Source organism: Boleophthalmus pectinirostris, unplaced genomic scaffold (genome assembly GCF_026225935.1).
Source record: "Boleophthalmus pectinirostris isolate CB_2022bp ecotype Guang Dong unplaced genomic scaffold, ASM2622593v1 HiC_scaffold_4, whole genome shotgun sequence".
NCBI lineage: Eukaryota > Metazoa > Chordata > Actinopteri > Gobiiformes > Gobiidae > Boleophthalmus > Boleophthalmus pectinirostris.
The window spans coordinates 28,621,713-28,647,860 of NW_026571353.1; the positions used below are offsets into that span (position 1 = coordinate 28,621,713).

At 38.1% G+C, this 26,148-nt stretch overlaps 1 protein-coding gene across 4 annotated transcripts in view; it reads right to left on the bottom strand.

Annotated features, from left to right (window-relative positions):
* aopep (aminopeptidase O (putative)) overlaps positions 1–26,148 on the bottom strand; it is a 287,164-nt gene that overhangs the window by 58,055 nt on the left and 202,961 nt on the right. For 3 of the 4 annotated variants that reach the window (XM_055161429.1, XM_020932334.2, XM_055161428.1), the window contains one exon: positions 13,587–13,703. In XM_055161429.1, the coding sequence (XP_055017404.1) occupies positions 13,587–13,703 (117 nt within the window). Of the gene's footprint in view, positions 1–13,586; positions 13,704–26,148 lie in introns of those variants that run through there. The other variant, XR_008633214.1, reaches the window with a different exon arrangement.

Below are 26,148 nucleotides of genomic sequence, written 5' to 3' on the forward strand. Positions count from 1 at the left end.
ACAAAGTCATCGTGTCCTCCAGTGCACATGCGGGACACTTTTGGGCCGTTTACTGTTCACACTGGAGATCACATACAAGTCGCATTTAATTGGAAATGTGAACGACCTCGCAAAAACATCGGATTTCACAAAAAAATCCGAATTGAGGAGTCTGAACGTAGCCTTAGTTACCATTAGTTAGATGGTGAACCTCCACGACGCCTTTGAACTCTTCATATTTGGAATTTTATGGGAGTTTAAATGGAAAAATAAGTGGAAAATTTGCTTAACTGTTGAACTCCATAAGCAAGTAGTTATAAAGTTGAGTACAGCCACAGCCTACACTGATCTCGATGCCAGCCCTCCTTCCATGATCTTCCAGTCCCTCATGTCTCTGAACTCACGCACACGCACACACATACATACACAACACACACACACTTCCTTTGCCTGTTACTTGGGCGTCTCTTGAGTGGACTCCATGCGGACACTGGAGTCTTTATCACTTTGGCTTCACAGCGTCTCACTGAGGAGCTGTGCAAAGACCGAGCAGATGGTACAGCAATATGGGCCTCAGACTATCACCACTTTACAAAAACAAGCACAGGGAAACATATGCAGTGGACATTCAGTACAGAAGAATAAATTACATATGGCACTGAATATATGTGAGAAATGTGGAGGTAGATGACAAAAGAAATATTTACTAAAGATGACTAAAGACATGCATAGGTTGACTGAAGAAGAAGGGAGTGACGTGGTGCTATAAAAGATCTCAAAATATTAAGAATCTTGCACAGAAATAACCTTTTCATAAGTAAAACTGTCCAGTCATTCCCAAAACACTAAAAGCTAATAATTAATGTGTTTACCTTTCTGTTCTATTGTCCATATATTATCCTTTTAATCCCAATTACATAATAAACTGACTATAATTAAAGTTCTCAGTTGAAACTATTGGTATAACAATAACATTACATTTACTCAGCTAAAACAGGTTTTGAGTTGTAGCGTATAATAATATTTGTTGAGTTTTTCATTTCACTTAATAGTCACACTTGAGGTTGAGCTTTTCATGTAGTCACAGTTGCCCCGGGGCGGAAAAGTGGCTTCCGTTTGGCAACGTAAAACGGCACCGACAACCGCCTCTAATTATACACAGACATATTCATACAAGATGTTTGAGGTGTCTTGCCTGCAGACACAACGATGATTTGTGATTTTGCTCGCTGGGATCCAACCGCCAGACTTTTGAGTAAACATACATAGATACTATAGGAGACAGGGTTATTAAAACGAATAATAATAATAATAAAATAATAATAATAAAACTAGCATTGAAAGGCGCTATTGATTCATGGGGTGAGCAAAAATCGTATAGTTTAATTTGATGATATGGTATGGGTATCATGGGCTGCTGCATTTCTTTTGGTATATTTTACTAAATTATTTTGTGAAAGAGCTACAGTTGTGTTGTCTGTCTGGAGAAAGTTCACTTGTTTATGCGACAAACTTGACATTTTCACTGTTTTGTGTAAAATGGGTGTTTTTCCACTAGCCTGATTTCACTTTGTAGAAACCGTCTGACCTCACAGTATTAGAATTTGTTCGCTTGACGGTAGGCGGGTACTTTTTTTCATTTAACCAATCGCTGGTATTTGGTCGTGATGTATGTAATGCGCCAGGGCTAACTGGTATATTAAGCTTTTCCCAAATCCCATAGGAAGAAGGGCAATAACGTCTTTCCCCTTGATAAAATTCACCAAACATTCTTTTTGTTCCGGCTTTAAATCCTTGATCTCGGGAATTGTTGAAAACACAGAATGTATGGCTCTTCGATGATTGGCTGGTGCCCGAACTCACACTTTCGGTGTTCTTGCAAACCATCTAATGTATTTTGATTCCTGACCTAGTCACTGGGGAGAAATTAAATTGAGCGGAGGCACTAGGTGGCGCCACCCTGACTAGTTTTTCACATGAGCTTAGTGGTTTAATAAAGACTTTTAGTATCACAGCCATGATTTAAGCTTTGTTTTTTCGATTTTTCGATTTATTTTTTTAATATATCGAAACAAATCTTATTGAACCGAAAGTGCACTGTATCGAAAACAATATCGTATCGTGGCCTATGTATCGAGGTATGTATCATATCGGCAACTTCTTAATGATATCCAGCCATACTTGTGAACTTTATGCTGTGTTATAATGCTGTTATCTCCTCAAAAACAGACCTGGAGTTGTGTTTTGTTTCATTCACAGTTGTCTGAGTAATCCTTTATTATCACTCTGTCTACATCTCCAAAGCTCAAAACGCTCTGTCCCACCTTGTGATGTCGTGTAGTGGTTGCTTTCTAGTCAGCAGCTACTTTTTACCTTTAGTTCTGTAGAGGTTGGGATTTCAGAGATAAAAATTCAACTCCAGGTATGTTTTTGATGAGGAAACAACAATATAACATAGATCAGAAAATAAAGTATTATGGGCCCTTGAAACTAGTAAATCAATAATAAACAGATTACATAAAGGACAAAGTTTGATGACTTTTGAATATCTTGCAAAGATTTACACCAAAATAAGTGTGAAAATAACTTAAATTATTATTATGGAGGTATCAGAATCAGTATTGAACCTTTTATAGACATTATAGTATAGTAACAACGTTAACCCACCAAACCTAATGACCCATATAATGTTTAAAACCTTGGCGCCGCGTTACCTCATCTTGAAAAAAGACCACCGAAACTTCATATTTCCACAAAGCGCTTAAGAATACCACATTCCTCTCACAAAGTACAAAATCCCCAAAAATATAGTGCAACTCCTGACATAAAAAGTGTTGTGACATTGCAAAAGCTTATGAAGCCAAGCCAAATAAACCCCATAAAAACCCCGAGGCAGTCCAATGAGTATTTTAGCTCTCAAGATGAAATGATAGCATCCACTGTGTCGTCTCATTCAAACATCGCAAAGCACCTACCGCAAAAAACAGCCATTCTCCGATCCCATACTCATCCATTTTAAGAGTTCTCATAAAAAGTTGCAGGCAAACGGCGCGCCCTGCCTTGTATTTATCCAAGAAATTTTCAAAGAATTCTCATCAATCTTGTGAAGTGGATGCAGCGGTGGAGAACTAAAAGCCGGTGCTATTAGACGACAGAAAAAAGGGAAAAAAGACGGAGGAGAGGAGAACAAATGTGCACATTTAGGGCCAGAGCTGTGGGTGATTAACCTCTCGTGAATGGGAGCGCCAACATTAGGCCTGGACCATTGCCTTGGTCAGGTGTGTGCAGGGAGGGCGCCTTTGTTTTGTCTCGTGATGTGGGCCTGCTTATACTTAGGCAAGAACTTTTTATATAGGAAATTTAGTGATGCTAACTGTAGGCACTGCTCTGTCTGAAACTCTACTTTAATCTGAGCTTTGTTTTAAAACAATCTGACCAGAAAACAGCTAGTCTCTCTCACCTAAACAAGACCATGAAGGTTTGTACTCCTGACTCCTGAAAATGTGTTGTTTAAATCCATTTTGTGTTTTTCTTGAGTTTTCAGACTAGGGATGCTCGATTATGAACAAAAAATCACACATTTTCTGGTCAATATTAAAAGAACTATTATTCAAACTATTATTTTTTAGTTATACGATGCGTTTATTCAGCATTGCTATCTCTCAAAAACACTTTGTTATTAATAATTTACACAAAAGTTTCAAATTGAAAAAAAATATAGGCTACAAATATGAACCTTAGAGCAGTTTTGCGATGTATACAGCATAAAATAAAAAAATATATACTTTGAACATGAAATAAGGCATAGAAAAACATAAATGTATCCAAAATAAACTATATATCCAGCTGTTCTACAATCTCTACATTTAAAAAATAAAATAAATATACTTATTTATATTTAAAAAAAATCCCCAAATAAACTTTGTTGAGCTTTAATTGTTTCAACTCGATTATGAGAGTTTGGAGATTGTTTGACACACAAATCAAGATCGCAAACAAAATTCAATTAATTCCTCAGCTTTATTTCAGATTGTCTTAAAACTTTTTGTGCATTGTGTCTTAATGGTAATTATCCACCATAGACATACATGTAGAACACCCCCAGCGTGACGTCACTGCAAAATATCAATAGACTGGATTGTTGGCTTGTGTTTACATGCACAATATGCATTTATATTAGAGGTGGGGCTTGATTAAAAAAAATAATCTAACTAATTACAGGCTTTGTAATGAATTAAACTTAATTAATGACATAGCAATATTTGCCTTAATCGTTTACTCATTTTCTTCTTGAAGCCTGTCATTTGTTAGAGTTTGCAGAATGCTGACACCTCTTGTTTGTACTCGGACCAGAACTGCTCCCACAAAAATCTCCAGCAGTTTCTGTGCTCGCGGTGACATGTTTTGCATTTAAACAGTATCGTAGGGTTGAGGTGCTTCTGTAATGTGCAAACTCATCTTTGCACAGTTTACAATAAATGACGGTTTTTATCAATACTTCTATGAGGTAGTTTTTCTAATAGAAATTTACCATCCAGCAGGCCCAGAGCGCTTTCATGCTCCATTCTTGTTGTAGTTGGAACTGTGTGCGTCAGTATAATTGTCGTACCATGACATGGTGCACTGACAAACGTTCCGCATTGTTTGGCAAACTGCGATAAAATGCGTTAATATTTTTAATGCATTGTGTTCTTTGTAATTAATTCATTGTAATTAATGCATTAATCTCCCACTCCTAATTAATATTAAAAGAGTTAAGATGTTTATGTGTAATATGAAACTAACTCTGGGTTTGTAAATGTAAAATGCTCATTGGTAAGGTGTGTGGTCCTACTGTACCTGTGTGTGTGTATGTATGTATATGTGTGTGTGTACGTGTGTGTGTGTGTCTGGGTCATAGAGTGGAAAGTGTGAATTGTTCTTATTGACCGAAAGTAATTGCATTCCATAATTTATTTCCGCAATTCAGGGACTGCCGATGGAAACTAGGTGTTTTTTATTAACTTAACGTCTCTGTACATTGTCCCTTCAAATAAAGACTAAAACTACATCTGATAATAAAAAACAAATAGTGTCACTTGTTAGTTCATTAAAATTAGAAATAACATTCAATATTTACTTTTTAATAATTACCTTTGCTATATTAGTTTGCAGTTTTTTGCGTATTTTCCTCATTAACAGATGTGAACAAGGAAACAAAAACATAAACAAACCCAAAGATTACTCATCAGTTTTATCTGTTTACATAACATTTCAGTAATCTGACTACTCCAGAAACTTTAGATAATGATTATATGTATGTGTGCATGTAAACACGGTCACGGAGGATTTCAAGGGTAAAAACAGCGGCGGTGAACAGTGGTTATTTTTATAGGAAATTGCACTCAGGAATGTCCAGGATGTTTGGACATAAAAAGACACAAGGACAGTGACGAGACCGTGGCATTGTTGCTAAACTGGACCACAATAATCTATAGCATGAATATAGAGCGATTGTCTCTGAGCATTATGTGCACTGTGGTTTATTTCTGGAGAGTGAGTCATGTCTGGAGCATTGTTACCACACATCTGTATAAGAACACCCCCTAAAGGATATGCAATTGTTTGTTTTTTAAAGGTGCACTGTGTAACTTTACTGGTGGAGGGTTTTCTGTATGCTTGTCTCCATGGAGATGCTCTTAATTTGCCTATAGATGTTCCACAGAAGGGCATAAAATGTAACTCTCTCCATAAGTATGTGACACCTGTAGGTCAAGTTACAGGTCAGATCTGTGAAGTGGCAAACCCGCTAACAGTTAGAACACCTTTCTAAATTATTTTTTTGTGCACTAAAAACACTCGTAATGAAATAAATGCAATATAGACAAGTATAATGCCATTCTGTCGAACTTTTCCTGGCAAAGCAATAATAGATTGATAAACAGATGGTGGGCCCTATATCAGAAAAGTTACATACAGCATTTTTAAACCATGATAAACAATTATTTAACATTTAAAGCTATGTAATTTTCAGGAGGAATCGGAATACACTCATCGGTTTGCAAGAACCCCTTAAATTGGAGACCGGTCGGCCAATGAACGAAGAGCTGTGAAGTCATGACTGGGTCCCTTTTGTGGTACAGTACAACAGTAAACAAAGCGGTCGAGATGGACATCGACGAGGCCATACACACTGCAACGACTCCCAAGATCGAGGATTTAAAGCCGGAACAATGAGAATGTTTGGTGAATTTTATCAAGGAGAAAAACCTTATTGCTCTTCTTCCTACGGGATTTGGCACAATACACCAAATAGCGACCAAATAGCAGTGATTGGTTAAATAAAAATCTATCGGCATACAGTCGAGCGAACGAATCCTAATGCTGCGAGGTCAGACGGTTTCCACGAAGTGAAACTGGCTGATGAACCAGACTAGAACATTACAGCTAAAGGAGCAACATTTTTGTGGAAACAAGAGGCCCCAAATAAGAGTCAGAATGCACATATTTTTGTCTATTTTTATGTAAAACTTGCTTGAAATTTTCAAAAGTATGGCATTAAACTAATCTATCTTGGATTTTTCGAAATATTGGTGTTCTCATAGTTGGAAACGACTTTGATACTGAAAACGACATCGCCTCTCCACAGATCTTTGTCATGTCACCTGCTTGTCTCCATGTAGATAGACAAGTTCAATGTCTTACAGTGAAACACTCAAGGCAAAGCAATAGCATCTCTAGTATCTAGTGGCAGACCCTCCACCAGAAAAGTTACACACTGCACCTTTAACTAAACAAATTTTGTAATTGGTAGTGAATAATCTTGAGAACCGTTCTAAGTGTTACTATGATTATATTGTATAGCTGAGAACAGACTGCAGTCTTCAGGCCCTGGTTTCCCCATATCCACTCATTCATAAATAATCAAGGAACCATAAGTTTGCACTGCAGTGGAATATTTGGTCTTCACATCTGGACTCAATACACTGGCCATTATATTTATGGATAGACCAACAAAACGCCTCATATAACTTGTCTGTAAAAACTAAGTATGTATCAAATGTTCTAGTGAAGCCAGGCATGCGCTAACGACACTGGTTTTTCATAGGCTCCCATGGACAACAATGACGGCTTTTGTACCAACACTTTTTACCTCACGAAAGAATGAATTTAATCTTTTATCAATGTTTAGAAGTCATTATTTTAGTTTCATGCTGATAGGGATAGTAATTACACACATATTAACCATAAACTAGTTAAAAACATAATGTATTTTGACAATTAAACATATAATTCTACTATAAAAATCTGCCACGTACCTTCACCTCAATGTTAAACTTATCATGGCTTTCAACTTTTTGTTTGTAGATGCAATTTTGAGGACTTTTAACCATTCAAAAAAGATGGAATATTTAGTTTTAAATTGTTAATTACTACACAGCAAAAACTGGAGGGTTAAAATTTCAGAGTGAAATATTTCAGAGTTGTTCTTAACACAAACAATGTTATTTTAACTATATGAAAGTTAAATGGGGATTCAAGTTGGAGTTATTTTCCAGAGTTGATATAATTCAAGTTAATTCAGCTTCCTCTAGTGTTAATTCAACTTCACTTAGTGTTAATTTGGCTCCTCCCATTCACCACTTCAAACTCCCGCAAGAGAAGACCAGTTTGAACCAGTTTTGTACATTATTTCATCTTAAATTAAAGAAAATAAAGTGTAAAAATAAAACACCTCTGTGTGTTGTTTAGCTAAATCAAAATAACCCTACAAAGTGTTATTCGTTTACTCTTAAAACATTAATATAACTCTTGATTTCAGGTTTAAACAGGAACTTTGGTCCAGTGTTACTTAATTAACATTTCTAAAAACGTTAAATTAACTCTAGAACAGACTGGACTCATATAAACTCTGAGAAAATGTTCAAATTGATTCTGAGAGAGTCACTTTTAACACTCCACTTTTTGCTGTGTATGACAAAAGTGCTACGTTTCCACTTTTCCACAACTCTAGAACCCATGGATTAGCAGGTTTGAATGTTTTGAGGACTTTTGACCAATTAAAATATATAATAATTCATGTTACATCAAACTTTTAACAATTCAAAAGACAAAATATTTAGTTTTGAATTGTCACTTTCTGTAACAACAGGTTAGAATGCTGTAATGTCACATGAATCCAAGTTATTCAAGAGTTACAGTTTCCTGTTTACAGACGCCATTTTAATAATTCCTCCTCCTCCGGCAACCAATAGCAACCCAAGAAACACAAAGTAAAATGAGAAATCGCCCACCAACCGCATTAATAATAATAGGCTCGGTAGAAACAATGCAGTACGGACTATGGAGCGAATACTTGGGGGATTGGAGCCGTAATGGAGGCCATAAAGAAAAGAGCTGCTATTACAACTGAATTTACTACACATTACTGAACACTGCACCACAGAAGGAGGAGGGAGAGGCTAAACAGCACATTTTATTACTACTAAAGATTATGGGCTCAGATGCTACGCAGATGCACAGTTGTTGAAGGAGATGAATCAATAATGCAAATTTATGAAGGTGTGAAAATTATAATTATCGGTGCATCCGCGGTGTTATGTTTTAAATAACTGGAGTACCATTTTGACGGATGATATGATTAGGTTCAGGTAATAGAGCAGAACGTGTGTATCTATTAACCGAACGCACTCGAAAACAGCATTTCAAAAGGTAATTCAATTGTGCTCAGTGCAATTTGTATGATAAATATGTAGAGCATATCTGGCAACAACTAGCAGGACTGAGCTGACAAAATAATTAGAATTAATTTTAAAAGGTGCATTGTTTAACTTTTCAGGTGAAGGGTCCATCACCTGCTTCTCTCCACGGAAAATGTTGTCAGGAATGTTCTGAATTATGGCATTACGCTTATTTATCTCTACGGTGACGTCATAGGGCAAAGCTGCATGTTAGATCTGTGGAGATGCGAGCCCACTCATGGTCAGAAAGCAAGTTTTGAAGTCAATAAAAACAGTATTATTGAGTAAATGAAAGATGGATCTGCTTAATGCCAAACCGGGACATTACAGACAAAGCAACAACATCTCCATGGAGACAAGCAGATGGCAGATGCTCCACCAGAAAAGTTACACAGTGCATCTTTAAAGAGGGGGCATTTCAATTCTATGGGGTATTAACTGCCAACACATCACATGTTTAGATCACCATGTTACTTTTTATTGTTTTGAAACTGCTATATTTATTTGCCAAAAACAACATATTAACATATTTAATAAGTTTTAGTTTTGTTTTTGACAACCTGAGTAATCTGATTTGTGACTATTCACATCTGTTTTGACAAGGGAAATAATACAAAAAGGCAAAATAATGTGGCAAAGACAAAAATTATGACAAAATGAAATTTTAAATATTGAAATTAGTTTTGTTAAAATGTTTTGTTATTCTCATTATCTGATTTTTACTGGTCTTTAAATGTGCCCACTGTGAGTATGAATCAGTGTTGTCACAATACTAAAATTTAAAACATGATATTGATACTAAGGAATAGTCTTGATACTCAGTACTGATTCACCTATAACCTTTTTTGAGCCAAGGACCGGTTTTACATCCGGCAATATTTTGCGGACTGGCAGCGTATGGGAGGAGACATGGTCTGCTGGTTCAGTCCTGATTAAATCCTCTTTTAGTCCTGGTTTAAAATAGATATTAGTCCTGGTTTTAGTACTGGTTTAGTGGAGTGGGAAAAACGGGAGGAGGCACGGTCCACACGGCGTACAGGAGGAGCAACGGTCCACGCGGCGAATGGGAGGAGGCACGGTCCAAGCGACGCACAGGAGGAGGGGTTTGCATATGGTAAACGAAGGCCCCAAAGCTCGGTACAGGTATACGGCCCAGGAGTTGGAGACCCCTGCACTACAATACTCTTTATTTATCTATTTACAAGACAATGTGATTTTCAACATTTAATCACGGTACTTTCTTTTATATTATCATGTGGTCTTACATCTGTGTGATCCCTCAGTGGTCCAGGTCGGTTCCATAGTGGTCCATGGGAGTGTACTAGTCTATGTGCTCTTAAACTTGTTCCGATACAGCTCAAGATCATTCTAAAGCTATTCAGGAAAAGTTAATTTAATTTCTCTCCTGCGACTGTCTATACGATACCTGCTCAAATGAGTATCTACTTCCGATACTATAACTATCGATTAGTATCAGCTTTTCGATACTTTTGAAAACCCCAGTGTGAAAAGTAGAACATGTGTGTAGACCCGGGTGTAAAGAGGAAACCCTGAAGAGCCTTAATGAGGACAGGTGCAGGGCCTTGTTAGTGCCACCTGTGTTAGGGGTTAGCATGGAGCGCTACAGCGGGTAAATACACAGCGACAGATCAGCTTTAGCACATGTAATGGCTGTAATGATGATGGAATATGGGCTCAGTACACTACAGGAGTCTGCCATGAGCCTGTACGAGCAGCATGGAGCTTTCCTGATATAGACAATTAAAATGTGGTACAATATAAAGCCCATTGTTTCTATTTAACAAGATGTAAATGAGTGTGGGCGCCTCTGAAAGTGTAACCTACAGAGCTCAAAAAACATCCGCTACCATGCAAATCTGCCATGTTTCAGATAGTAATGAAACACGTCCATACAGACACATTAGCAAGAAGGTCCTATATTACACAAAACAGATTCTTGTGAGCTTTACGCCGTGTTATAATGTTGTTACCTTATCATCATGTTTGAGTAATCCTTTATTATTAGACTATCTAGATCTCCAAAGCTCGAAATGCTCGGTCCCACCTTGCGATGTCATCAAGTTTAAGGCTATGTTTTACCTTCCATGGCTGAAATCATCTAAATGATTCTAGTGAAGGTGTGTGGAGTTTAAAAACACAATAGAGCTCTTTCTGTATTACCACATGGCATCACAAGGTGGAACAGGGGCTATGTTCAGACCCAAATCCAATTTTTTCCCACCTATGCGACCTGTATCTGATCTTTTAATGACTGAAGTCTGAACGACACAGATCAGATTTTTTCAAATGTGATCCAGGCCACTTGGATATGTGCTCCTAAAACCGATACATATCCGATCTTTTGACATGTTCAGACTGAAAGGCCAGGTCACATTCATCCCACCTACACGTCATGATCGGAGTCTAATCAATGGAGGGAAAGCAAGGTTAGTGAGTTTTATATTTGGGGGGATTGCTGTATTCAGGCCAAATTGGTGGAGTCTCATTGGAACTGGGTGTTTTCTTAAATGATTGTCAAAGAAATGGCCAAGAGCGACTACAGGTGGTCCTGGCTCCAATGTCAAAGAAAAATAAAGAGCTTGTGAGCCAAATACAAGGAGGCTAAAGATGCAAACAAATGAAGCGGCCGTGCATGTGTAACCTGTCCATTTTACGAAGAACTGGACCGTATTTTGGGAGACAAGCCCAGAGTTTGGCGACTTCCGTAAACACCGAGTACGCTCACTGCATGTGACGTCGTCGTGTCCTCCAATGTGCATGCAGGACACTTTTAGGGCGTTTAAAGTTCACGCTGGAGATCACATACAAGTCGCATTTAATTGGAAATGTGAACGACCTTGCAAAAAATCGGATATCCGAATTGAGCATTAAGCCCTGCAGTCTGAACATAGCCAGAGAGTATTTCGTTTGAGAGAAAAACACGGCCTAAATATGCAGGTGTGTAAAACATGTGTGAATTAAACAAAACAAAACTCAGATATGTTTTTGATAAGGAAACATTATAAAATAGATCAGAAAATAAAGCAATATAAGATCTTTAAAAAGTAAACAAAAGCACGGAGAAGCAAACTGATAGCTGCTGGGTCACAACTGGTAAATATAATTATTGTTCTGTAGCATAAAAATAGCTTTGCATGAACATCAAGTCTAGTATTTAGCATTTTAAAACCTCCATTAGTTTAAAATGAGGCTCACAGCATCACAGTTCCAAGTTCTACAACAGCAATTTCATCTTTTTACTGATAAACTGTACAGTATATGTGGTGTTTAAAAGCACAGCCTTCAGTTCCAAGTTTGTTTTTGCCATATTAGTGTAAACTAGTTTAATTTGCTTTCACATTTTACTTTTATGAAGGATTTCTGGAAAAACGCCCGAGAAGCTAATCTTGCCTTTCTAACAGAACAGAAAATAAAACGGTGGCTCTGCATTTTAATGTTATGAAGAGGCAGATGAGTCGGGTCAGGGGTCATTTTGTGCCGGGTGGTCACCGTCGCCCCGAGCAGCTACAGAGGTGCTGCGAGTTAATACGGCATTTATATGAACAGTCACAAAGATACAAGTCTGAAGATTCTTTTAAAAGTTAGCTCATAATGCAGACTTTGGTCCAGTTCTGGTGTAGTCCAGGTCTAATCCTTGTCAGGTCTGGGTCTAGTCCTTGGTTTAGTGCTTGGTTTAGTCCAGGTCTAGTCTGGGTTTAGTCCTGGTCTATTCTTGTCTGGGTCTAGGTCCAGTTCTAGTCTAATCCAGGTCTAGTCCTTGGTTCTAGTCCAAGTCTATGTCTAGTTGAAGTCTACTCCCGGTCGAGTCATGGTCTAGTCCGGCTCTAGTCGAAGTCTACTCCTGATCTAGTTTAGGTCTAGTCCATTTCTAATCCAGTCCTAGTCCTGTTCAAGTCCAGGTTTAGTCTAGATCTTGTCCAGGTCTTGTCTTCGGTTCTAGTCCAGGTCTTGGTCCAGTTCTAGTCTAATCCTGGTCTAGTGTAGGTCTAAGTCCTTTGTTCTAGTCCAAGTCTAGTCCAGGCCTAATTTAGTTCTAAGTCATGGTCTAGTTGTGGTCTTGTCCTGGTCTAGTCAAAGTCTGGTTCTGCTCTAGTCAAAGCCTGTGTAGGTCTAGTCCATTTCTAGTCCAGTCCTAGTCCTGTTCTAGACCAGGTTTAGTCTAGATCTTGTCCAGGTCTTGTCCTTGGTTCTAGTCCTGGTTTAGTCCGGTTTTGATCCACCTTTGATCCAGTTTTAGTCCAGTTCTAGTCCAGGTCTAGCCCAGGTCTAGCCCAGGTCTAGTCCCAGTCTAGTGTATGTCTAGTCCATTTCTAATCCAGTCCTAGTCCTCTTCTAGTTCAGGTTTAGTCGAGATCTTTTCCAGGTCTCGTTCTTGGTTGTAGTCCTGGTTTAGTCCGGATTATCCAGTTTTGATCCAGTTTTATTACAGTTCTAGTCCAGTTCTAATATAGATCTAATTCAGTTCTAGTCCTGGTCTAGGCCAGGTCTAGCTCAGGTCTAGCCCAGGTCTGGTCCTGGTCTAGTCCCTAATGTAGGTCTAGTCCATTTCTAATCCAGTCCTATTCCTGTTCTAGTCCAGGTTTAGTCTAGCTCTTGTCCTGGTTTCATTCTTGGTTCTAGTCCTGATTTAGTCTGGTTTTGAACCGGTTTTGTTCCAGTTTTAGTCCAGGTGTAATCCAGTTCTAGTCCTGGTATAGCCCAGGTCTAGCCCAGGTCTAGCCCTGGTCTAGTCCTGGTAAACGTAAAGGATAAAGTGGTGCCTGAGCAGTGGGACAGACCTCTCTTTTACTGATACCACTAGAATTGTAACATAACTCACAAAAACACTGTTGGCATAAAACCCTTGTATCCGTGACAAGGCCTTACCTCAGCGTCTTGCCTCTGCAGACCGAAGACTTTCTGCAGACGGAGCATTGTGGCGTGGCTCATCGTCTCCTCTTCAAGCAGCAGTTCAAGGAGCATCACCATCTGGTCTGAAGACAACTGGAAACACACAAACAAATAGGATAAGGACTCAACAATTTGGGAAAATAACAAGCATTGTGATTAATTTTGTGATTTATGTTTTAAAAGATGTAACAATAACCAAAATATCGTGATATCGTATCGTCAAAAGTCTCTTAATAATATCGTGGGTCATCACAATATATCAAATTAGTAGTCTCTTTGCTTAAAATAATTGCTTTGGTGAAGCAACAGCTAGAAGAAACAGAGGGAACTACAAAGACCATGATCCTTTGCTCTGATTCAGTCCAATGAAATTACTTATTAAGCACTTTTTGATCTTAACTCTTTGGTTTATGACAGAACCAAAGACTTGGTGAGGCATTTGTCTTAAAGAAAAAGAAGCATATTCACAATTCTGTTGGCTTCTACAAAATATTGTAATAAATATCGTACTGTGAGATGCAAATCGTGAAAATATCTTACAGAGAAATTTGGATATTGTTACGTCCTTAAATGTACCTGTTTTGTTTTGTTTTTTTTGTTTTTTTTAAATGTAATTAAGTAAAATCTGTTTTGACCCTGTACAGACATTTTGTAAAAGGATGAAAATTATTATAACGTGTTTTATTCTCTGCAAATCAGGAAGTACATTGTTAGCATGCTAGTTAATGTTAGTTTTACCGTGACTGTAAACTCTGGTCTCTGAAAGCTGTGAAAAGCGCTTATGAAGTAATTGTGGTGAATAATTAGGATGGAAACGGTTTAAAATGAACTAATTATGTTTTTTCATATTTTAATCAGGTATAATTAATAGGATTTTATTCAAAGTTCAAAAGAATTGACAAAAAGACTGAAATATGAACTGACAAACTAAGAGAATCACATTTCAGAACTTGTTTGTGCAGATCTGAACTACAGGGTTAGTTTTTCATGCAGAATAATACAGGATATTTTGTTGTTTGTGGAGGAAATTATAGTACTTAAAAACTGCAGCCTTTGCGATTTGTTAATTGCATCCATTCAAATTGTGATTTTGATTTGTTTGTGATTACTCCACCGGTCTAAAAATGTGGAAAATAAAACTAGTTCAATTTAAATAGTTTTCAGTGGACCAAAGTTATGAATTCTGAATATCCTAATTATTCATCACAATGAGTTTTTGAGAACGTTTTCAAGCTTACAGATGGTACAGCAACAACAACTAGCATGCTACCTGCACACTTTCTGTTTCTTGGAGAATAAAATTGCTTTTTATCTGAACTGGGGCAATACAGATTTTACTTAAATACATGAAAAAAATGTGTACAGGCTCTTTAATCTTGCATCCCCAGTAAAAAAGTACAGATACTGAGGCAAATAATAATAATAATAATAATAATAATAATAATAAAAATAATAAAAATAAAAAATCACATGAAAAATTAAGTAATTAAGTAAAATTAAAATTAAGTAAGTACCCTTTTAAAAATGTATTTTCTTCAACCAATTTTTCTTTGTATATTATTATTATTATTATTATTATTATTAACTTGTTTATTTATTTATTTGTGTTTGCTGAAATTATTAAGTTGCTAAAAATAAAGCCTTTTTAGCAGGTCTCAAATTATAATAAAAAATACTTTTACTTTCCGTCCTGTTCAAAAACGTACAGATACCTGCTCTCAAATGTAGTGAAGTAAAAGTAAAAAGTATCCAATTTAAAATGTATTCAAATAAAGTACAGATATACCTCAAATGTTTACTTAAGTCCAGTATTTTACTACATTTACATCCGTACGTTTTGCCACTGCCTAAAACAAACAACTTGAATGAAATCACCAATGAAATAAACTCACAATCATGACATCAGCAAGTTCAATATGGAAAAAGTATCAGGGGCAGCAGATCTTTCCTCTGTTTAATTGCATACGCTGGCCTCTATAGCAACACATTTACATGAACTTTATTATCTGGGAGTTTTATTTGCTTTTTGCGCTGCTTGGGAGGCTAATAAACACCTTATCAAAATCTGTCAGGTTATTAATGCTGGCTTTTAAACAGGAGAAAGCGCCGAATAATAAAAGTGATCCGAAAGGGTAATTACATAAATATGGTAAACTGACTGCATTTTTTCCGAGCCATTAATATCACAAAGCAAAGGGCAGGCAAGCACGCATTTAGAGTGAATTTTTCAAGCATGAAGTGATTCACAGAAATGCATAAGAAAGGTTAGAGTACTCGTCTTACTAAAACATAGTCAACATAATAGTTAGATTTAAGATTTTTTCTAGTTTTAAAAATTTTGGTTCCCGGTTGGACATATAACAAACAAAGACGCTGTTACCTAGCATCCAGAATGTTAACAAGAACCACAACTCTTCTAAATTACACAACAGCTTTGATTAGACTAATAAAAATAAATGACAACATCATTAAATTAAATTAAGGTTTAAACTGCGAGAAAAATTCCTTCCTTGTGTGTAAATTGTCTCTGCATTTTGGATTCTGGATTCAATTTTCTGTGTTGATGACAAAGGTAGAAGGATTCTGTTTTAGAATGCACACTACTTGTATGTTAGTACTTTTCTTCTCAACTATTTTCCATAAACTACCCCTTAACTCAAGTAAATCTATGATAAATATTCACCACAGGTAACTCGACAAACCAAGTAATAATACTGTATTAAAGCCATATGCATTTTAAAGGGACAGTTCAGAATTTTGGACATAGGGCCTCATTTCCTAGTGAGCCAGAGTGTTGAAGACGTGTGGAGACACTTTTTAAAATATTCCATCCAGTCCTTGTATTTGCAGAGGTCACTGGTGCTAGGCTAGTGCATGTCAATGGCCATAGTTAGCCTGCCACTAAAAACAGTCTTACCCACTCCACAAAACACCCGAAGCAAATCTATTATAATGCTAGATTGTCTGTGTTGATAAAATAATTTCAGAAGTAAAACCAACCTTGCATTTGAAGGATTTTTGTCTGAGCAGCAGCGGTGAGTTGTATTTCCTGACAGAAAGCCTGTCAGCGGTGGACTGATATATGAGAAAATAGTCCCTCAACATGCGCCGATTCATGTGATGCAAGATTAGTTTTATTTCAAACTTTATTCTATCAACACAGACATTCACTCAGTAGTCTAGCGTAATAATAGATTTGCTTTGGATGCTTTTGTGGAGTGGGTAAGATTGTTTTTAGTGGCAGGATAACTATGGCCATTGACATGCACTAGCCTAGCATCAGCGCCCTCTGCAAATACAAGGACTGGATGGAATATTTTTAAAAAGTGTCTCTACACGTCTCCAACACTCTGGCTCACTAGGAAATTATGAGAAATGTCCAAAATTCCAAACTGTCCCTTAAATATGATGAAAAAGCAAATTTCTACTAGGGTTGTCAAAATACTAATCAAAAGTAGTATTGAGTAGAAAAAAAGTAGCATTAAAAAAATCACATTCATAAGGCAGAAATGAACCTTTCCTGAATAGCTTTGGAACGACCTTGAGTAAGAAACCACTATGGAACTTACTTGGACGACTTAAGGGATTACGCAGATATAAGGTCACATAGTAATATAAAAGAAAGTACTATTATTAATGTTGAAAATCACATTCTATTGTTTAAATAAAGAGTATTTTTATTATCATCATTGCATCAGAATCAATACCGAGTAACGAAAGTATAGAGTTTGAAATGTTAGTATCATGACAACACTAGTGCACGCTCTGATTGTGTTATCTCAGGTAAACCAAAGGAAGCAAAGAAAGAGCCAGCTATTTTCTAGTGATGACGAAGACCTTCTGGGAGCGGAGAAGTGCGAAGAGAGGGATTATGGGAGGATGAAAGTGGGCGGAGATACAGGGCCCTTTGGGGGAGAGAGCTGTGCCTGCCTAGCCTTGCCTCGCCTTGCCCGGTTCCCACTGACATTTTCGGTTTGGTCCCAGACAGGGATTCAATTAATGGCAGCTCTCTCCCCTGGAGAACCACGTGAGAATAGGTAAGTGTGTGTAGCCAAGGGGAGCAAAGCAGGAGCCATGTGAGGAAAACGAAGCGAGAGAGAGGATGGAGAGTGTTTGTGTTTCGGATTAAGGCTGAGCGAGTATGGAAAATATATAATTGTGATGTTTCTGATAAGTATAGAGATTGGGATTGTAATTGGATTTGTGTTTGTGTTAGGATTCCATTCAAAGTGCACATTTAAACCAGGAGTATTTGAGAGAAAACTGAAATATAAACAGCTTAACGAATACAAGAATATCATGCATTTAAGTAGCTTCCTTAGTCACTATCCATTTTCCACACTACTGTGACAGACAAAAATGATTTCCTATGTTTGTTTTTTATCAACATATGGTCACCAAATTTAAAAATATGACCTTGTAATAGTATTGAATTGTATTGTAATGTAGTATTATCCAAAAATGTAAAATTTCCAAAGCTTTTTGCCATTTGAATTAAAGTTGCCCGAAGTAACCTTGCCGGTGCGGAGTCAGGCGCCTGTTTGTCTCCTTGGAGATGGAGCCAGGAAAGTTCCACAGAATATACCGACAGTATCTACCTCATTTGAGAAAGGCAGGTAACATGATCAGGTCAAGTTAGAAGTCAGATCTGTGGAGAGGTGACACAAACTAGGCTGGCGCCACTTAGTGCCCCCGCTCAATTTCATTTCTCTCCAGCGACTAGGTCAGAAATCAGAATACACTAGACAGTTTGCAAGAACTTTGGAAGTGCGAGTTTGGGTTTGGGCACCAGCCAATTAGGGGAAGAGCCATACATTCTCTGTTGGCAACGATTCCCGAGATCAAGGATTTAAAGCCGGAACAAAGAGAATGTTTGGTGAATTTTATCAAGGGGAAAGGCATTATTCCCCTTTTTCCGATGGGATTTGGAAAAAGCTTAATATACCAGTTAGTCCCGTTAGTGGCGCATTACATACGTCACGACCAAATAGCAGTGACTGGTTAAATAAAAAAATGACCTGCCTACCGTCGAGCGAACGAATCCTAATGCTGCAAGGTCAGACGGTTTCCACAAAGTGAAACTGACTGATGAATCAGGCTAATGTGACCCTGCACAGTGTTTTGAGCAATAAAACACCTAGATGAGTTGAATAAATGTACAAGGTTAATGGTCATATCGTGGAAAATTACAGTCAAAGCAATATCAACTCCATGGACAGACCCAGAAAGATGACAGAGTGCACCTTTATGTCAAATATGAATCAAATAAAAAGAAAATTTGCAATAAAATACAGCGCCAGTTCGTAGGTTTAGACATTCTGAGCTTTACTTCTGGTGTCAAAGGAGGTTAAAGAGTTTCCTTGGAGCTGCTGGGAAAGCTAGAGCTGGGGAGGTTTTTAGCATGTTAGTGCAAGATCTGTGGGACTGACACCCAGGCTCACACTGGCACAGACTCAACTCAAACAGGCCTATTACTGGCACCGCGCACACAGCCCGTCATTTAACCAAGTGCAAAATCTGATACTGCTTAGGCCCTCTCCTCTGCTCCACTGGACTATGTCTGCTCCCTCACCCTCCCGCCATTTTGTGAGGCCTCTCAAGTGGTCCACATCGCAGAGGGGGGTCTGGGGGTCTGGGCCTGTCATGATAACACATTTTCAAGTGGTAATATTGTCAAATAACTGGTGTCAATAATGAGTAGAGCAATTGAGACAGGACTAGTGTGAAATAGTGTAGTGCAATCAAAACTATGGCTAAAAAATAATATGACATTCAGAAAACAGACCATTTTTGCCATGGATTTTTTATGTGGTCACACTTTACGAACAAAGCCAATGCCAAAAGTGAATTCTAATATTAATTTTACAGACTTGTGGGTTTATTCATGATTGCAAAAACATTTTATATGACGTAAGCGTTGTTGGTAGGCTTACATTTTACATCCGGCCTTAAGCTTTTGTGTTTTGGTTCTCAAGCAGCTTACTCAATCAGAAAGTAGAATAAGCTACTCACTTTGGGTTGCCAGATCTTGTGACTACAACCAGTTTACAGTAAATCCACAATGAGTCAATGATTCGATATGTCCTCAGTATATCCCAGTTAATAGCATCTAAAGCCGGGCGATTTTGTACAATTTTAAGACGTTCCCAACCTCACACTGCAGCGGGTGTTGGTTGTATACTATGAACTCATTTTGACGGGCATGGGGCAGAGGAGGGGTTTGTACAGGGTTGTGGACATGTTTTTAACTCCCAAAACACCATAGGCGAGGCAAAGCAAGTTATTTTTATAGCACGATTCATACACAAAGTAATTCAAAGTGCTTTACAGAATAAGAAATACATTAAAATCAACAAATCAACAAACAAATCAAAACATAAATACTGATCATAGAAGCACTTTAGCAAACCACTGACATTCTTAACTTTAGCACTGCTTTGTTTAAAGTCCGAGGCTTTTGTCATTAAACTTTTCTGGCTCTGGTGATGTGTGGAGGTTTGTTCAGAAACATGTCAGAGGCACATTATATACATAGATTTGCTGCTGGGTTTTACCTACGCACTCTGCTCTCACCCGGCTTCAGCAACGCTTGAACCTACATGTAGTGGAATTAAAAATGTACATGTTACTATTTCCTGGATGTATTTTATGTTTAATTACAATTTATGTCAATTTTATAGTTTTTACATTTTATTTTGAAAACCGTAAGTGCACGCTGCTCCCGCATGTATTTTATTTTGGTTCTGCCTGGGTATAAAAAAATATATTTCACAAAAACAACACACTTTTAACAGAAATACAAATATACATGTTGATGAGACAGCTTTTCCACGTGTGGCGAATGTGTTGTGGTGCGCTGGTTTTGAGTTTTGTATATTTTATTTGGATTGTAAAAGTTAGCTTTATGGTTTAACCTTGTGTTGAATGCCACGAAAATGTGCGGCCGTCTCACGCTGCTGTTTTCATTCTTACAGGGAGCCAGTGTTGATATGTGGACTGAAGACATATTAATAGAGTATTTATATGTATGTTTTATTTAGTTTCATTTTTGTGAAGGTTGTAAGTTGTGCATTTGTTTCTCCAGATAGCTGCTCCACTGGATTGGATTTGGAATTTTTTTTGTTCATTCATGATTTACATAAATGAGCCAGTCTGTAACTGTAAACTCCTCCTCTCAGTCACAAGTTGGAGACCGCAGAGGGGACCCAGTGTCTGATATGTGGAGACATATTAATAGAGTATTTATATGCCACAGGAATAAAGCGGACTGACTCCACACTATGTCCTGTCTTCTGTATATGGCCTGATGAAGACACCGCAGCTGTTACATACGACTCATGACAAATATCAAACATGTCTGATCTGATGTCGTGCGTTCATCCTGAGCATCTGATCACAGCTCGTAAACCCTTGTATACTGCACGGCATTCACACACAGAGGAGCAGAAATACAGCCAGGTTTTAAAATTGTTCTGCAGCTAACATTCGTGCCAAAATCAGCCCGAAAATCACACAGCGTAAGTCCGGCTTAAGGTTCAGTTGTGATTGCAGATCCGCCTTTAACCCAGCAGGTGTTCATGTTACAGCAGTTTACCTTTAACACGTCTAAATATAGATACATAAAGGTCAGTTTTGGTAGATTCTTCTCGATTGTGAGCGTTCTTATCAAAGTGTTTCTGCTTAAACGTGCACACCTCTGCGTCCTTCTCTCCCTCACCTTCTCCCAAACCCTCTCTGTGCATTCTTCCCATGCATTTCCCAGATAACTGCAGAATAATTGCAGCTTGTGTAAACAGCATGAAACGCGATTAGTAAAATCGAATACAACGCAGATGATGCACAATGTCTTTGAGCACAAGGTTGGGCCACTGCTGCTGCTGTGCTTGAGTGGGCGGGAGACGGGGAAGAGAGGAGCAATTACAGGGGAAAAGGTGAGCTCTGTGGCTGAGTATGTCTTATTAATGGGCAGAGGTACACAGCGCTGACAAACAGTCCCAGTCCACACGCATGCACACACAAGTGGACACACACATATACACACATGTTTGCACAAACAGAGGTCAACAGCAGGTCACAGCAAACCCTCTAGACAACCTTTAATAGTACTGTGGTGAAAGCGCTAAACAATGAAACCTGTAGTCCTCATGTACAACATCAACTACACTGAGTTTCACAGTTGTAAGTGATGTATTTTTCGGACTATAAGTCTCAGGTTTTTTATGGTTTGGGTGGTCCTGCGACGTATACTGTGGTGCAATTTATATAATAAATATGTTCACACTGACAGCCTTCGAGAGGGCGTTCTAGGCTTGTGTGTCAGTATCTGCTACTCCTATTACTCCTGTACCACTGTCACTTCGCTCTACGCATGTCTACTGCAGAAAGAGCCTCTGTCCTGTCTGGGATCATGTCAGTCAATTGCAACATTACTTCTGTACCACTGATATTTAAAAATTTACACAAACTTATGAAGACAATCGAGAAGACTGAACATAAATGCCCCCAAAAAGAAAATCATATGTTGCAAATTACAAGCTTCAAGTAGCAAAATGTACAGCCGAAAATGGTAATCGAGCAGCAGAAAGAAAGTCTGGAGTAAGTAAGAAACTTGTGACGACTGGGAGGGTGCACAAATCTAACTTTCCTGGAAATCATTGGATGGATCGACAAAGCCTGGACTTCAGTGACAACTGAAAATCATCCTGTCGGGATTCAGAAAGGCCAGAATAATTCTAACTGGAGCTGATGCTGAGTCTGACGACAGCTACACAGAAGAGGAAGCAGTACTCTGTTTAAATCCAGAGGTCACAGAGTTGCTCAGAAGTGACACCGAGAATGAAGAATTCAATGGATTTAATGATTTGGAGTGAGATGTTTGATAAACTTGTTCTGTTATTTATGCTATAGTTATCTGAATAACTGTTTATATGTTACGTTAACAGTCTGTTGTTCTCTGTTGCCTTTCATGAAATGTCAGTTCCTGGTCTCTGATTTTCTAAAATAAATTTCCCACAGAAAGTGTGACTTGTCGTCCTTTGCGACTTATGTTTTCTTCTTCTTCATTACGCATTTAGGGCTGGTGCGACTCCAGAGCAACTTATAGTCCAAAAAATGCGGTACTAGTAGATAGAGAAAATAAAAGTTCAAACAGCTTCAAATTGTGAATTCAAAGGAAAGCTAATGAAACTTTTCAGCTGAAGTCAACAACATTCCCTTGGGTGTGACGCTAACTGAAGAGACTGCTCTGTCAGAATCTCTCTTATTACTATGGCAACCATCGTCCATGGTCATAGCAATTAAGAAATTCAAAATATTCTATCTTTAGAACGGTGAAAGGTCCTCTACGGGTCCTCACAAAGTCCTTCAAATCAGGAGGGAATTGTTTGTCTGAAACCGTGAATGGTCAGATGTTCAAACAAGCTTTCATCATAGACTGAAAAAGTGACATGTGCATACACTATTACATTTGTGTGACTGCCCTTTCTCCACACTTTATAACAATGCAGCCACAGCAATTACTTATACTTTGCACTGACGCTGGGGGTGTTCTACATGGATCTCTAATGGTGGAATATTTAGGAGTGACCATGGTGACACAATGCACACATTAGCAAAACTGTGACAAAAGTTTTAAGATAGTCTGAAAACTCAAGGAAAAACACAAAATGGATTCAAAGAGCACATTGTCAGTTTAGGTTTTTAGATTTTCAACAAAAAGGTGAGTGACTAACTGAAAAACTGCTGGCTAAGGCGAGCTAGTTTCTGAATGTATTATTATGTGAGAGACACTTGTTTAACAGCACAAATCATCAAACCTGCTGTAGTTTCAACCAAATGAGTTCAATGATTTCAGTTTGTATTAAGAAACTGTCGACCCTCTCTCCGTAACTTAAAATGCTTTCTGCTCTACAAGATCTTAGTGTTTTTTTCTCACTATTTTGTCCTTTAGTTTTTTTCTCACTATTTTGTCCTTTTCTCCTTTAGTCCATTTCTTTATACAGGGTACCCCCAGGTTTGACTACCCCAAATTTAAGACTTGCTTAAGACCTTTTTAGGACCACTTAAATGAAAATTAAGACCAACATCACACCCATTATGCGGGCGAAAAAGACCAGATCAACTTCTAATAATGATTGATTGATTGCATTTATATAGCGCCTTTCAAGATACCCAAAACACTTTACAGTTCATTGTTCAGTCACTCCACACTCAGTGGCCAACCAACTACCGGTACTATATCTAGAATCTAAACCTACACTTCACCATGATCCATCCAACGTCTTCCTCCACTCTACTGATTGTTTACTCATTGCCACCGGCACTAGAAACTGAAGTATTGTTTGCATTTTTTCCCCCCTCCATCCGTTTAACATTGCACTGCAGACCGGTTGCATATACAGAAAAATAGGCTAATGAAATTTAAGATCTTTGTAAAAAAAAAAAAAAAAAAAAAGAAGACTTGGACAACATAATTTAAGACTTTTTAAGACTTTTAAGATCCCTGTTATACAATCTATGATCAAAATGCAGTGAGAATGCATGTTTTTGAGGTATTTTTTTAGCTTAATGCGTTTACCCTGATTCACCAGCCAGTTTTACTTCGTTTCACATCGTACAAACCGTCTGACCTCGCAGGGTTAGAATTCAGTGGGTACTTTTTATCATTTAACCAATCGCTGCTATTTGGTAGTCACGTATGTAATGTGCCACTATTGGGGCAAATCTCGGGGCAAATCTCAACCCAAATCTCATAGGAAGAAGGGCAATAATGTCTTTCTCCTTGATAAAATTCACAAAACATTCTCTTTATTCCGGCTTTAAATTCTTGATCTCAGGAATCGTTGACAACACTGAATATATGGCTCTTCGCTGATTGGCTGGTGTCCGAACTTGCACTTCCGAAGTTTTTGCGAACCGTCTATTGTATTTTGATTCCAGGAGAGAAATGAATAGCATCTCCATGGAGACAAGCAACCAAAAGAGCTAGTTGTGCAGTGAAGCTTTCATTAAATTTTTTTGTACTAAAAGAAATATTCCTAATAACATATTAATCACACATTTAACCTGTCGTAGTTTCAACCACATCATCTCTTTGTGGTTTCACTCGAGTAACAAAGTTCAGTTAGCTTCACACCCGCAGGGAATGTTGACGACATCAGCTGCGAAGTATCAATAGTCAGACGCTCAAACAAGCGTTCATCATAGTGACAAAGTGACAAACGCACACGCTACCACCATTGTGTAACTGCTCTTTCTCCACACATTATAAACACTACAAAACAATGCAGCCATAGCAATACCTTTCTGACCGCTCTCCCCAGCTATAGCTTTATATTGAAACATGCTTTGGAAAGACTACGGGGAAATTTGCAGCTAAAAACAGCCCCTTCACAAACTGACCTCTCCACCCCGAGGGAACAATGACACAAAGATAGGCTCGCTGACGGACAGTTCAATGAGGCGGGCATCGGTAAACACAGGAAGCAATGTCCACTACGGGCCACGAATGAACCCAGTATATATATAGATAGAGAGGGCGTGTGTGTGTATAGCGCTGTTTATGTCATGTTGAACTGTCTGTGGGTTGAGGTCAAAAGAGGGAATGGCCACTTCACATATATCACTGTATTTAAAGATATATGTGTACTCTTGAAAGGGTTTGCATTCATTGAAGCTGTAGTAAAGTAGACAGAAAAGAGACCATTTTAAAGTGCATATGACAGGAAAAATCTTGCTTATTTTTTCTATTTATTTATTATTGCTTTAGTGAAGTTTATCATTTTACTTCCTGGCTGGATACGGGAAACAGATATGGCATGTGCATGGGCCAAAACTAGATTACATAATAGTTATGAAAAGACTAAAATAGAAAAATAGATGACAACACCTTTATTTTTTTAAAGAAAGGTTGACATTTCACAGCTTTTAAACATGTTTTGGTAGTTGTTTCGGTAATACGCGTAGGATTTGGCAATGTTGTGTTGTACAAATGAAAAAAAAAATCTGCCATTCGCTATCTGAACTGTAGCTATTCATGTGAAGGTCTGACAACTTCACAGCTCTTTGTTGTGATGACGTTTACAGCGACATCTTTTCACTCTTTTCAGTCCGCAGGCTTGGGACTGTTCGGAATTTTGGACATAGGACCTCATTTACTAGTGAGCCAGAGTGTTGGAGACGTGTGGAGACACTTTAAAAAAAATATTCCATTCAGTCCTTGTATTTGCAGAGGTCGCTGGTGCTAGGCTAGTGCATGTCAATGGCCATAGTTATCCTGCCACTAAAAACAGTCTTACCCACTCCACAAAGCACCAGAAGCAAATCTATTATTACACCAGACTGTCGATGTAAATGTCTGTGTTGATAGAATAATGTTTGAAATAAAACTAACCTTGCATCGCATGAACCATCACATGTTGAGGGACTATTTTCTCATATATCAGTCCGCTGCTGCCAATCTTTCTATCAGGAAGTACAACTCACTGCTGCTGCTCAGACATAAATCCTTCAAATGCAAGGTTGGTTTTACTTCTACAAT